The 14658-nt window shown below is 42.2% G+C and overlaps 1 protein-coding gene and 1 long non-coding RNA gene across 2 annotated transcripts; one reads left to right on the plus strand and one right to left on the minus strand.

The window, feature by feature from the left end:
• The first annotated feature begins 227 nt into the window (after positions 1-227).
• On the plus strand, positions 228-14199 carry LOC112072732 (cyclin-L1-like). Its single transcript, XM_070439903.1, is given in 14 exon segments — positions 228-575; positions 1015-1089; positions 1390-1502; positions 4358-4400; positions 4403-4519; positions 4771-4791; positions 4793-4836; positions 7044-7143; positions 10554-10608; positions 10611-10657; positions 11798-11939; positions 12122-12233; positions 12418-12504; positions 12878-14199. Coding segments are annotated over 14 exon segments (1668 nt in total). The 5' UTR covers positions 228-335; the 3' UTR covers positions 13350-14199.
• On the minus strand, positions 3197-4148 carry LOC139024921 (uncharacterized). Its single transcript, XR_011476322.1, has 3 exons — positions 3466-4148; positions 3299-3341; positions 3197-3257 (listed from the first exon to the last, which is right to left on the minus strand). It is a non-coding gene; the product is annotated as an uncharacterized lncRNA (long non-coding RNA).
• Positions 14200-14658: the final 459 nt, after the last annotated feature.

Raw genomic sequence — 14658 nt, forward strand, 5'->3', positions numbered from 1 at the left:
ATCATCGTCATTGGGAAATTCCAGACAGTTCCCAAAAGATTGCTAATTGTCCCTTGCATCACCCATTCCCATGGGATTATATATCAAAATGTATTCACAATTATATGACCAATGGTATAGCCTATCGTGTAAAAAAGCCGTAAAGGCACTTCAGCAAAATGTATGATTGCTTGGAACTATTTACTTATTGTCACATAAAGTCCCGCGTATGTACACTGTTCGTAGTTCGACCGTGCGCTGACGTCATCGATTTGCTCTGCTCCTTCCTTTCCTCGGTGGTTGAAGCTGTCTCTGCCGCGTTGTTGTGTCGTTTACTGCTTTCATTTGTGACGAAGATGGCAGCTGGTCCCCTCTCCGCTGTCCCTAACACATCCACGAACAGTGATGGGATCCTTATCGGTGACAGAGTTTATTCTGAAGTTTACCTCACTATCAGCAACTCTCTTATACCAGAGGAAAGGCTTCAGCCAACCCCGTCTATGCTCGATGGCCTCGACCTGCACACAGAGACCGACCTCCGTATCCTGGGTTGCGAGCTGATTCAATCGGCTGGTATTCTTCTACGCTTGCCACAGGTAAACATTCAAAATAAACATCCAGTACCGTCATCTTATAGAAAACAGGAGTACTATAGCTGGTGTTGTTTAATAACTCGCATCTTTGTTTATATAACCCGTCAAAATAAGGCCAAACAAGGCCGGGAAATGCCCAAGCCAAGGCTAACGTTAGCTCACAGCTAACTAGTTAGCTAACTAACTTATTTATTAGCATAATCTAATTTGGTAAATTTGTCGAATCATGTGTATAACGGTATTATTTAGCGCAATTATCAGTCACAAATGTAACTTATTTGAATAAGTCGTTGATTTAAACGCGTGCTGCGCTTTACTAACGACAGCGGGATGACATCCGTGGCCGTGGGATGACAAGCACAAAATGGCGGATATCTATTTTTGAATTCCATTTAACGTTACATAGAACTGTCGTATTAATTTATTGTTCTTTACATTACAGGTGGCAATGGCTACGGGTCAAGTTCTTTTTCATCGTTTTTTCTACTCAAAATCATTTGTCAAACACAGTTTTGAGGTAAGCCAAGTTTTCTTTCTCGGAAAATTAGTAGTACAACATTAGCTAGTTTAGCAACGGCACCGGGTGGTGTGTGTGTGTAGAGAACGTTTACGTTGGCGGCCATATTGTAATTTACAGTAGCGTAGCTGGTTTGTGGCACGTAACCAAGCCTGTTTTTGAAACAATTTCATAGTCATTGCAGCTAGTTAGTCACTTTAGGTGACGTTATCATTGCAACGCCTCAGAGTAATGTTAGTGTTTTGCTAGCTAACCACATCTAGCAACATACGGTAAAACTTGTTATTCTTGTGTCCCCAGATTGTTGCAATGGCCTGTGTCAACTTGGCTTCCAAGATCGAGGAAGCGCCACGACGATTCAGAGACGTCATCAATGTTTTTCACCATTTAAAACAGAGTCATAGAGGCAAAAGGTAAGCATCCATATAGAAACTATCCTTTGTTTCTGTCGCTCTTACATCTCTTTTAATTGTATGTTAACCATTTGTGGAAAAATGCAAGTATATTCATCTTGCATTATATTAATTAGTAACTATGTTTTACGTATCTTGTATGATGATGCTCTGATGTATGAATGTGAAAAAATGCCCTTCTGTTGATCCATGCTCTCTAAACCATACTCTAAAACGTTTCAGTTTCCTCATCTCTGATCAATGGTAGTTACAACATTATATTCACAGCTACATACATAGACAAGTAGATCAGTGAAAGGTGATACATTAGCACCTCTAACCTAAACTGTTGGTTGCCAAGAGAGAACTACTAGGCACCAGAAGACAGGACACACTGCTAGACAAGTGTCTTTGACCAGAATAATCTGTTCAGTTCCAATTCTAAGGCTGTGGTATTAACTTGGGTTCTCTTTTCCCTTGCAACCAACTAACAGCGACCAGCTACATTTACCAAAGCCTGGGTGATGTGGAATGGTACGTAGAGATGAAGCAGTCGGCATGACAACCATGAGCGAGGTGTCARCCCCCCCCCTCCCCTGGGAGACGCCCGTGGTGTGAGTCACTGCGGTGCACTGGGATCGGGGAGGACAGGTTGGCCGCAGGTCCTAGGCTGGGAGCCTTGGACTCCTTTGTCTCAGTCTAAGCTTTTGGTGTTTGCGGACCCTCTGGTAACGTAGCTCAACACTACATACTGTGTGTACTACAGAGCAACCTCCCTCATTCACCAAATGGCATTCATGGCTTTTACAGAAATATCACTTTTTTTCTTTTCCTCCTTAGAACATTTGCACAATTGTTCGCATGCATTAGTTTCCTATCTAGATTTAATATTGAGGAAATGTAATACATTTATGAGGTGGGTGGGTTGAGTTTTAATGAGAATACATCACCTGTAATTGATGGACATAAGCAGGGCTTTCCAGGCTCTTTTTAGAGGTTTGTTTGGAGGAAACAGTTTTTGTCTTGGAAATTTACCATGGTATGCTAAACTGAACAGTCAGGTTTTGGAGTAGATATAACCCATTACATCTGCTGCCAGACTGCAGCTTGTGTAGTAGCTTGGAAACATGAACTGTTCATGTCATCCTGGCTAGACTACCACTGAAGTTAGGAAATTAGTAAATATAAACTTGCTTTTGTAAAGACAATGTAGACTGCTATGACATGCATGTTTTAATAGCAACTTTGGTCATGTTTGATCTGCTAACTGTTCAGTTAGAAAATGTATTAAGTTCTGTTACTCCCATGTCATATCAGAGGACTAGATGGGTACGGCCATGTTGCTACCTTGTCATATCAGAGGACTAGATGGGTACGGCCATGTTGCTACCTTGTCATTTCAGAGGACTAGATGGGTACGGCCATGTTGCTACCATGTCATATCAGAGGACTAGATGGGTACGGCCATGTTGCTACCTTGTCATATCAGAGGACTAGATGGGTACGGTCATGTTGCTACCTTGTCATATCAGAGGACTAGATGGGTACGGCCATGTTGCTACCATGTCATATCAGAGGACTAGATGGGTACGGTCATGTTGCTACCTTGTCATATCAGAGGACTAGATGGGTACGGCCATGTTGCTACCTTGTCATATCAGAGGACTAGATGGGTACGGTCATGTTGCTACGTTGTCATATCAGAGGACTAGACGGGTACGGCCATGTTGCTACATGTCATATCAGAGGACTAGATGGGTACGGCCATGTTGCTACCTTGTCATATCAGAGGACCACTGGGTACGGTCTGTTGCTACCTTGTCATATCAGAGGACCAGATGGGTACGGCCATGTTGCTACCTGTCATATCAGAGGGACTAGATGGGTAGGCATGTTGCTACTTGTCATATCAGAGGACAGATGGGTACGTCATGTTGCTACCTTGTCATATCAGAGGACTAGATGGGTACGGCCATGTTGCTACCTTGTCATATCAGAGGACCACAATAAAAATGCTACCATTCTTGCATTTCTGATGTGGCGCCTTATCTCCTGTAGACTGATCTGCCCGTTTTGAATGGATCGTGAGATGTGTGTGCTGCGTTTAGTGCACTGGTTTTTATTATCTGGGTTAACAGAGATGATGGGTCCTTTACATACGTCTAGTGTAGCGCTTTCTGTAATCGGGGTTCACTTGAAAAAGAGATGGCGATCTCAATGTGACTTCCTGGTTAAGTAAAGTATACATCAACATCTGTCTATAGACGGTGATGACAAAATCCTTACAAATGTGTTTTGAGTACGTGTTTTGTAAGTAATCGTAATGTAGGCCTTACCTGAGTATTTCTTTCCATACATGGTGAAAGTGCATGTTTTGCTTGTAAGGCTTCTTAGTTGGGAGGACTATGTGACTGAAGTCAGGGTAGTCCAGGTTATTCATTCCATTACAAGGGGAATAACTGAACGGGTAGATCAGGTTATTCCATTCAAGGGGAAGAACTGAACGGGTAGTCCGGGTTATTCATTACAAGGGGAAGAACTGAACGGGTAGTCCGGGTTATTCCATTACAAGGGGAAGACTGAACGGGTAGTCCGGGTTATTCCATTACAAGGGGAAGAACTGAACGGGTAGTCCAGGTTTTGGTGATGTTTCTGTGAAAGCTGTGATGCATGGTGACTTGAGGTAGACATGGTTCAGTGTAACTCAAAAGCTTCCACTGAAATCACGGAGTCAAACCCCCTAAAAAATAAACCATTTGGGCCTGTTGCTTTTAGTTGGTTGAAGGGGAAAGAGAACCAGTCAAAGAAGGCAAGGGTGCTTTCTGTTTTTTGAGGGGGGGAACATTTTTGGTTATTTTCATTCTTTTGTAAAGCAGGAGTGCAAGTTCATTGATTCTTGATCAGAACTACATTAATACCAAAAACCCAAGTGATCAAAAGCTGAGCGGAGAATCCTGAAGGAGCTGGGCTTCTGTGTACACGTCAAGCATCGCCACGGTGAGTCCGGTTACATCGCAGAATACACATACAGTTCAACTGTAGACCCAGCCGCTGCTATTCTTTCTCAAGTCACAACTACATTTCTCAAACACTAGCATTAGGCCAACCTATTAGACTACACTAACACTACTACAATTAAGGCTGTGATAGTTTGTGTGACGCACATGACAGCTGTAGTGTGGTGTGTCTAGAACATTCTCTTCTCAGTACAGGCTGGTGGTTTGCATTCTGCACCTGGGGATGTGAAACCGTGTTGATTATTGCATAATGTCAACTGTCTTCTTCGCAGATCATCGTCATGTACCTGCAAGGTCCTGGACTATGTGAAGAGACAGACTCTGGTCCAGACCGCCTGGTAAGTACATGGCCTGTACCCTAACTAACCCAGTGCCCTACGTCACAAACACCTGCTGTATTACAGTCTGCCTCCACCCTCTGTAACCTCTATTCTCTGATGGATTCATTAGTGTCTTATTGAGACCTGTTTGTTTTCCTCTTGTCCATGCATGGCTATTTCTAGTCTATGATTCTGGTGCCCAGGGAACTCAGTTTAACTTTGTCCTTTCTCTCTACTCTTTGATTAAAGGGTAGTCCATGCTGGTAAGTCTCATAAAGAACCTCTGAACTCTGCTCCTCCAACCACATGACCTCAGGAGCGCCCCCATTGGCTGGCTGCCCTTCTCGGAGACAGCCAATCCAGTGAGAGCTCTCTGCCGAGATTCACTGACGGGGGCGGGCCTTTCCCAACTGCCGACATCGTCTTGTTTTCTCTTGGGGTGTCCAGAAGGATTTGTATTTTTGGGGTTTTGCTTCCTAGGTTAAATTTGTATAATTTTTTTCTAGATAGCTATATAGATAACTATTGCATTCTACTTTATTTTTTTTCTAGTTTACTTGCTCTAGATTTGAAGTAAACATATCCTGAAGTATTTTTTTTGACTCAACCGTTTTCTGGGTATGCCTTTTTGATGCAGTAGTTAAAGTGTACTGTTGAACTGTCTATTTGATTTTCCCAAACTGACGTGGTCTCCAGGCATGTCTTACAGGCTGATCCTGCTCAGGCTTTGTCTCCAAGGACCTGTCTCGCCACCCATCAATATCCACTGGCCACTTTTTGCAGTAATCTATCAGTAGTCCACCAGTCCAAAGTTCAAACCCTCAGCAAGTCTAGGGAAGCCTGTTCTGGGGGACCCCTGTGTGAGCTGGTTTTCTGAATATTGTTTAATTGATCTGAAATCATATGACAGACAACTCTTTTTTTAATTTATTGAACCTTTTATTTAACTAGGCAAGTCAGTTAAGAACAAATTCTTATTATACAATGACTGCCTACCCTGGCCAAAGCCTCCCTTAACACGGACAACGCTGGGCCAATTGTGCGCCGCCCTATGCCGGCCACACTCCAGGACTGGCTCGGAGTGGCTAAATGTAGTCAGACTATTCAGAGAAGCCCAGTTTAGATTTCAATGTGTTTATTTTTAGTTGTCAGTAAAGCTAGGTTTTGCATATCAGATCCAGCTTCCATTAAATCCTGAAGGGGACATGTTTTGGGTGGGTAGGGGTTCTACCAGCAGTGTTCTGTCACCCCCTCCCCATCTTTCTGTTTCAGTTTGTCTGTCTGACTGCTCGCTAGATGGCAAAACCATCAGTCAGAAATGTCCATTGTCTGTCGGTCAGATGTTTCCATGTCTTGCCTGAGCTATAGCCTTGTCAGGGTCACTGAAACTCCGACAACTAGCTGCAATTAGAATCCCACTTTAAACACAACTTCAACCCTGTTACCTGACATAACAGCATTGTGTAGGCCTTTTGATGGGAGTTCAAGTTGAAAGCTACGTAGAGATGATATCTTAACTAGAGTGCAGCATGCCATCCCACCCCACAGCTCTTGTCTGACCTGTCCAATCTCATCCTTGAGCTGTGGTTAAGGGAAACTTCCATCTCTCCTCTCAGCCAAGAGATGAGTTGTTGCCTCTATGGCTGCATTCTACTAAAGGGCTGCAGTATATCTCTGATCACCTCGGTCTGCTCTGCATTCACCTTCAGTTTGCATGTGCACTTTCTAAAGACATTTCGAATAGTAGGACGCATGTCCACCTCTGAAATAGTACTCGAGTGGTTTTCATTTCTTTGGACATCATATTGTTACGGTAAGGAGCTGTGGGCTCTAGCCCCGTCTGCACCGTCTGCACCGTCCTGTGTACAAGCTTTCATTGTGACGCTGCATGTCCAGCTCAACACCAACATGGATGCACCTGAGAGAGAGAGAGGTAGCAGGACAAAGATAAACTAGAGTCTCCATACCGTTAGCCTATTACTATTTCAGATTAATAACTGTCTTTATTGGCGTGGTCACCAACTGTGGTCCTCTAGAGCTACAGTTTGCAGGCTTTTGTTTCACCCCAGCACTAACACATGGTTCAAGTATTTAATGGTCAAGCTGGAACAAACCTGCACCCCTGTAGCTGTTGAGAACCAGCTGGTGACTGCCCAGACCATTGTGATATGGGCTGTTTGGGAGGAGATGGTGCTATGTTTCTGTATGTTGCTTGTGTCTTGTAGGAACTACATGAATGACAGCCTCAGGACCAATGTGTTTGTGAGGTTCCAAGCTGAAACTATCGCCTGTGCCTGCATCTACCTGGCTGCCAGAGCTCTGCAGGTACCGTTGGATTGGTCTTCTCCCCATCTCTAGTCTTCCACTTTTCCCCCAACATCTCTCCAGTAACAGGATGAGTCTCTTAACCAGCGTTCCCTACCCATCCTGGTGAATGACCACATTTTGTAGCATTTTTTATTTTATTTTACCTTTATTTAACCTCTACCGCTTCTCTCCCGGATCCGGGATCCTCCTCATCAAAAAAAGCTGACTAGCATAGCCTAGCCTAACGGGACAGGGATATAATATAATTTTCATGAAATCACAAGTCCAATACAGCAAATGAAAGATAAACATCTTGGGAATCCAGCCATCATTTCCGATTTTTTWAATGTTTTACAGCAAACACTATTTCTATTAGCTAACCACAGTAGCCAAACACACAACCGCATATTTTCACCATGTTTCAACCGCATAGGTAGCTTTCACAAAACCGACAAAATAGAGAAAATTAGTCACTAACCAAGAAACAACTTCATCAGATGACAGTCTTATAACATGTTATACAATACATTTGTTTTGTTGGAAAATGTGCARATTTGAGGTATAAATCATAGTTTTACATTGCAGCCACCATCAAAAATAGCACCAAAGCAGCCCGAATAATTACAGAGATCAACGTGAAATACATAAATACTCATCATAAAACATTTATGAAAAATACATGGTGTACAGCAAATGAAAGATAAACATTCTTGTGAATTCAGCCAATATTTCCGATTTTTTAAAAAGTGTTTTACAGCGAAAACACAATATAGAATTATATTAGCTGACCACAATAGCCAAACACACAAACGCATTTATTCACCGCAAAGGTAGCGTTCGCAAAAACCAGCAAAAGATATATAAAATTAATCACTAACCTTTGGACAACTTCATCAGATGACAGTCTTATAACATCATGTTATACAATACATTTATGTTTTMTTCGAGAATGTGCATATTTATAGCTACAAATCGTGGTTATACATTGTGAATACGTAGCAACGATTCACCAGAATCTCCGGAGACATTTTGGACACTCACCTAATCTGACCAYAGAACTCATRATAAACTTTACATAAAAATACTTGTTGTATGGCAAATGAAAGATACACTGGTTCTTAATGCAACCGCTGTGTTAGATTTTTAAAAATAACTTTACCATAACATACAGCTTGCGTTATTGTGAGACAGCACTCACCAACACGGCGGAGAATAGGAGTCAACATTTTACACAGAAATACGAAATAACATCAATTTTTTCTTACATTTGCTGAGCTTCCATCAGAATGTTGTACAAGGAGTCCTTGGTCCAGAATAAATCGTTGTTTGGTTTTAGAATGTCCATTTCTTCTGTCGAATTCGCGCCACAATGCTAGCCAAGGTTGCTAACATTCCCATCCTCTCTTGACGCAAAGAACGGAAAATTCCAAAAGTCCCAATAAACGTTGAATAAACTGATAAAACTCGGTTGAAAAAACCTACTTTATGATGTTATTATCATATGTATAAAATCAGAACCGGAGATATTTGCCATGTATACCGAACGCTTTTCAGAAGACAATGTCGAGCTCCCCCGCGCGCCTTCGAAGACAAAGGAAATACCGGACCTGTCACTCCAAAAGCTCTTATTCGACCTCAGATCAAGCTAGACACCCCATTCCACCTTCCACTGCCTGTTACATTAGTGAAGCGTATTAAGTTGCATACTATCGATAAATAAAAGCCGCATGAAAGCAGCCCTGAAAAACAGAGCCTCGTTTTCCAGATTTTTCACTTCCTTATGGACGTTTGCTGCCAAATGAGTTGTTTTACTCACAGATATAATTCAAACAGTTTTAGAAACTTCACAGTGTTTTCTATCCAATAAGTAATAATAATATCAATTGTATGATCTAGAATAGAGTACGAGGCAGTAATTTGGGCACGATTTTTTCCAAAGTGAAAACGGCGCCCCCCTATTGACAAGAAGTTATTAACTAGGCCAGTCAGTAACTTTTACTTGGTACTCATCCCGGATCCGGGAGCACCCTCATCAGTAGAAAAGCTGACTAGCATAGCCCACAAGTAAATACTAGCATCTAAATATCATGAAATCACAAGTCCAAGACACCAGATGAAAGAACAGATCTTGTGAATCCAGCCATCATTTCTGATTTTAATTTCTGATTTTTTTTTTCCACCATTTTATTTACTGCATAGGTAGCTATCACAAATTCGACCAAATAAAGATATAAAATAGTCACTAACCAAGAAAAACTTCATCAAGACAGTCTGATAACATATTATTTAGGTATAGCATATTTTTGTTCGAAAAATGTGCATATTTCAGGTATAAATCATAGTTTTACATTGCAGCCACATCACAAAATCTCACCAAAGCAGCTAGAATAACTACAGAGACCAACGTGAATTACCTAAATACTCATAAAACATTTATGAAAAATACACATGTACAGCAAATGAAAGACAAACATCTTGTGAATCCAGCCAATATTTCAGATTTTTTAAGTGTTTTACAGCGAAACACAATACAGTAATCCCTCGTTTATTCGCGGGTTACGTTCCGAAAATGACCCGCATAAGTGAAATCCGCGAAATAGAAAACTTTTTTTTTTTTTACAATTAGCAAACTATACATGTATACAAATACAGTGACTCACGTGTAGGCCGTTTCGTCGACATTATGGGTTTAGGAGATGCGAAATTACAAGATAATTTGGCCAACTTAATGTAAATTTGCCAAGCTGTTTTATGTACGTACACATAACTGCACGAGACGACAAAATGATAGCACAATTCGTAGCATGTTTTGATACAAGAAAGGGGAGTGAGTTTTTAGCGATCAGAATGCAGAGCACAATGCACCAAAAAAAAAAAAATGCATTATGAAAATCCGCGAAATAGCGAATCCGCGATAAGTGTAAACGCGAAAGCGGAGGGATCACTGTATAGCATTATATTAGCTTACTACAATAGCCAACCACACCAGCATTGATTCATGCACGTTAGCGATAGCGAATAAACCAGCAAAAGATATAAAAAAATTCACTAACCTTCTCAAAACTTCGTCAGATGACAGTCCTATAACTCATATTACCAATACATATATGGTTTGTTCGAAAATGTTTGAAAATGTGCATATTGTACGAGCAAGAATTGAGTACGAGGCAGTTTTTAATTTGGAACGAATTTTAAAAGTCGAAATGCGCCCCCCTATTGAAAAAGTTAAGAACAAATTCTTTATATTCAATGACGGCCTAGGAACAGTGGGTTAACTGCCTTGTTCAGGGTGAATAAAGTGAAACATTTTTTTTTAAAGGGGGCAGAACGACAGCTTTTTACCCTGTCAGCTCAGGGATTCGATCTTGCAACCTTTCGGTTCGTAATCCAATGCTTACCACCATTAACTAAGTGCTGTGTGTCTGTAGATGCCTCTCCCATCCAGACCTCACTGGTACCTGCTGTTTGGAGCCACAAGAGGAGATGAAAGGATATCTGTATCACCACACTCAAACTCTACACCAGGAAGAAGGTACGTATCATCCCCTGAACCTTCTAGCAACCCTCCATACATCCTCCTGCTGTATAACATAATCCACCACCAGGTACTCTCTTAACCTCTCTTGGGTACTTGAGACCTCTGTCAACAGCCAGTGAAACTGCTGGGCGCCAAATTCAAATACAGAAATACTCATTATAAAAATTCAGAAAACAAAACATATTTTACATAGGTTTAAAGATGAACTTCTTGTGAATCCAACCACGGTGTCAGATTTTAAAAAATGCTTTACGACGAAAGCATACCGTACGTTTATTTGAGAACATAGCCCAGTAGACGAATCATTACAAACAGTAGCCAGCCAGATAGAACAGTTACACAATTTAGAAATAGAGAAAATTAATCCCTTACCTTTGATGATCTACATATGGTTGCACTCAGCAGACATTCATTTACTCAATAAATGTTCCTTTTGTTCGATAAAGTCTCTTTATATCCAAAAACCTCAGTTTTGTTTGCGTTTTCTTCAGTAATCCACAACCTCAAACGCAGTCAAAACAGGCAGACAAAAAATCCAAATTGTATCTGTAAAGTTCATAGAAACATGTCAAACGATGTTTATATTCAATCTTCAGGTTGTTTTTAGCCTAAATAATCGATAATATTTCAACCGGACAATAACGTCGTCAATATAAAAGGTAAACAAGAAAGGCACTCTCTCGGTCTCGCGCATGAAAAAGCTCTGTGACACTTTAGGGTCCACTCATTCAGACTGCTCTTACTTCCTCATTTTTCAGAATACAAGCCTGAAACAATTTCTAAAGACTGTTGACATCTAGTGGAGGGCAGAGGAACTGCAATTTGAGTCCTAAGTCAATGGATACTGTAATGGCATTGAATAGAAAACTACAAAACCCAAAAAAATAACTACTTCCCGAATGGATTTTTCTCAGGTTTTACCCTGCCAAATCAGTTCTGTTATACTCAGAGACTATTTTAACAGTTTTGGAAACTTTAGAGTGTTTTCTATCCAAATCTACTAGTTATATGCATATCATATCTTCTGGGCCCGAGAAGCAGGCAGTTTAATTTGGGCATGCTTTTCATCCAAAATTCCGAATGCTGCCCCCTACCCTAGAGAAGTTAACCCCTCTCTGTCTCTCTCTCTACCAGCCGGACTATGACCACCTGGAGAAGGAGGTGGAGAAGAGGAAGATGTCTTTGCAGGAGGCCAAGCTGAAGGCTAAAGGGTTAAACCCTGATGGGACCCCAGCTCTGTCCAACCTGGGAGGCTTCTCGCCCGGATCCAAACCCTGTGAGTTTACTTTTCCATAGCTGTCAATTTAAGGCCCGAGTTGACCGTAGCTGTCCAATTTAAATAAGTGGTCAAGTCATCATAGATAACTACCTTTTTCTTTTTATTAACACAGTAGTACAATAATATTCCATTTCTAAATTGGGACCACACAGTCTAAAGACATGTTATGTGTTCCCCAGGTTCTCCCAACATAGTGAAGGTGGAAGATAAATCGCCCAACCCCCAGGCCCTCAAACCTGTAAAGAAAGAGCCAGACYGCAGAGCCCAGGGCTCCAAGAGCCCACACAACGGGTGAGGAACACACACAGCTCTTTAACTACTCTTAAACACAGCAGGGCCCTTCGTTTTGGAAGAAAAGGGCTATATTTTCTCTTAGTTTTTTTAGTTTTTTTTTGAAAACTCTGTTTATTAAGTTTTACACAGCAAACACCCCTAATGGAAATGGAACGTTTCATCTCTCCTTTCTCTCTGTCAGGCTGAGGAAGGAGGCTAAGATTGGGAGGAACAGCAGGAGTGGATCTCGTTCCAGAACTCGCTCGCGATCACGCTCCCCACGCAGACAGTAAGACTTTAGTACTTCATTCATTATGTCTGCTTTACTGCAGTACTTTACAGCCAGTTTACTGCGGTGCTTTACAGCCAGTTTACTGCGGTACTTTACAGCCAGTTTACTGCGGTACTTAACAGCCAGTTTACCACGGTACTTTACAGCCAGTTTACCGCGGTACTTTACAGCCCGTTTACCGCGATACTTTACAGCCCGTTTACCGCGATACTTTACAGCCCGTTTACRGCGGTACTTTACAGCCCGTTTACTGCGGTACTTTACAGCCCGTTTACTGGGGTACTTTACAGCCAGTATTTTACAACCAGTGTCACACTCGCATGTAGTAATATTCAACTGGAAACTTAACTCTTTTCTTTACTCTCTTCAGTTACAACAGCCGGCGAAGTCGTTCTGGGACCTACAGTTCTCGTTCTCGCAGTCGGTCTCACAGCCGCAGCCCCTCACCCCGACGCCACCCGTCCTCGCCCCTCCTCCTCCCACACCTCAAGCCAAAGCCCGGCCACCATGGCAACATCGACCCCAAGCCATCGAGTCGTCATAGCAGCAGCGGTGGAGGGGCTCACAAGAGGAAGAGGTCAAGGTCGCGCTCTGCCAGCAAAGGAGAGAGGGAACGGGAGAGAGGGAGGGAGCGGGACAGAGACCGCAGTACGTCGGACCTCTCTTCGGCCAAGAAGCACAAGCACGAGAGAGGTGGGGCTGGGGGAGGACATCACCGTGGAGACAGGAGGGAGCGGTCCAGGTCGTACGACCGAGAGCGCGAAAGGGCGCACACCCACAAGACCAAACGCCATAGCAGCAGCAGTGGTGGACACTCAGGGCACGGACGCCATCGCCGCTGAACCAGGGGCAGGATGAGTCCACTCCTTGATGCAGTTTTGTGTTCTGCTTTCCCACAATCCTCCTTTTCAAACCTGTTTTAATTGACATGTAAATGCTGGACTTGGAGACAACATATTTACAGTGTAAAGATGGTTAAAACTGCTGATTTAATGACAACGCTTTGATTTATAAAAGCGACTCTTCAGTGGAAGAAGGAATGAATGCGACAACAAACAAAATAATAATTCAGGAAAGACCTCAAGACTTTGTGGACTGAAGGAAGTGACTACCGAGTTTGTTTCATCTAAAGCGGTGTGCTGTACAGATTGCAAAGGACTACTGGGCTTCTCTAGAAACAGGCTGTATCTTTTTACAGCTGAATGCAGACTCTTGATTTCAGAACCTTTTTAGGATCGTGGTGAATTTGTTACACTGGTTTTTAGTCTGCACGTGTTCATGTCTAATTTTTACTTAATAAAAAAAAAGACAATGACAATTTGACTCTCCACTTCTCTTTTGTAACACTCGACTACAAGGTCATGAAAAGCTGCAATCTGCTGTAGGCTGCGTTCACACAGGGAGCCCAATTCTGATCTTTTTCCTCTAATTGGTCTTCTGACCAATCAGATCAGCTCTAATGTGAAAAGATCTGATGTGATTGGTCAAAAGTAGGGATGACTCGATACTACATTTTTGCACGATACCAATATACAATATTTTCCTTGCCGAAAACCCCCCCAATTCCGATATTTTTTTTTGTGCATCTTTTAAGCATTCTAGTACAGTTAAATAGTTGAAACACACATTGACTAAAAAGTTAATTTGTTGCCATTTACATGTCCCCATTACCAATAAAACAATCAAAACCTATTTCTTTCACTTGCTGTTTTGTTCATTCTCAACCACAATTTCATCATGTCAAGCAGTGAAGTTTCAGCTCTGTCCGTGGCCTCTCTTCCTCGTTGCGCACTGTCACAGTCCTTTTCCATCTTGTCCAGCTTTGTAACGGTTCATGTAAACCCTGTCTGCATCTGGGTCCTTGTACCCAGCATCGAGTATGGTGGCGACAATAGAGGCTCAGAGAGAATGCCACCGAGTCGCTTGTTCACAGCCTCTAATAGAGTTTCAACCGTACGGTATGTCGGCAGTTTTGTTGAGCAGGCGTTTCAATGCCGTGACAGAAGGCTTCACTTCTACTGTAGACGCAGTTGAGCTCATTTCTTGAGTCAGTTGTTCGAATGGAGCGAATGTTTCCACGTTTCAAACATGTTCTCAAATGCCACTGAAATGGCAGCAGCGGTTTGAGAATCAGCACAGTCTTGAGCAATA

This window comes from Salvelinus sp. IW2-2015, unplaced genomic scaffold (genome assembly GCF_002910315.2).
Source record: "Salvelinus sp. IW2-2015 unplaced genomic scaffold, ASM291031v2 Un_scaffold2014, whole genome shotgun sequence".
Taxonomy (NCBI): domain Eukaryota; kingdom Metazoa; phylum Chordata; class Actinopteri; order Salmoniformes; family Salmonidae; genus Salvelinus; species Salvelinus sp. IW2-2015.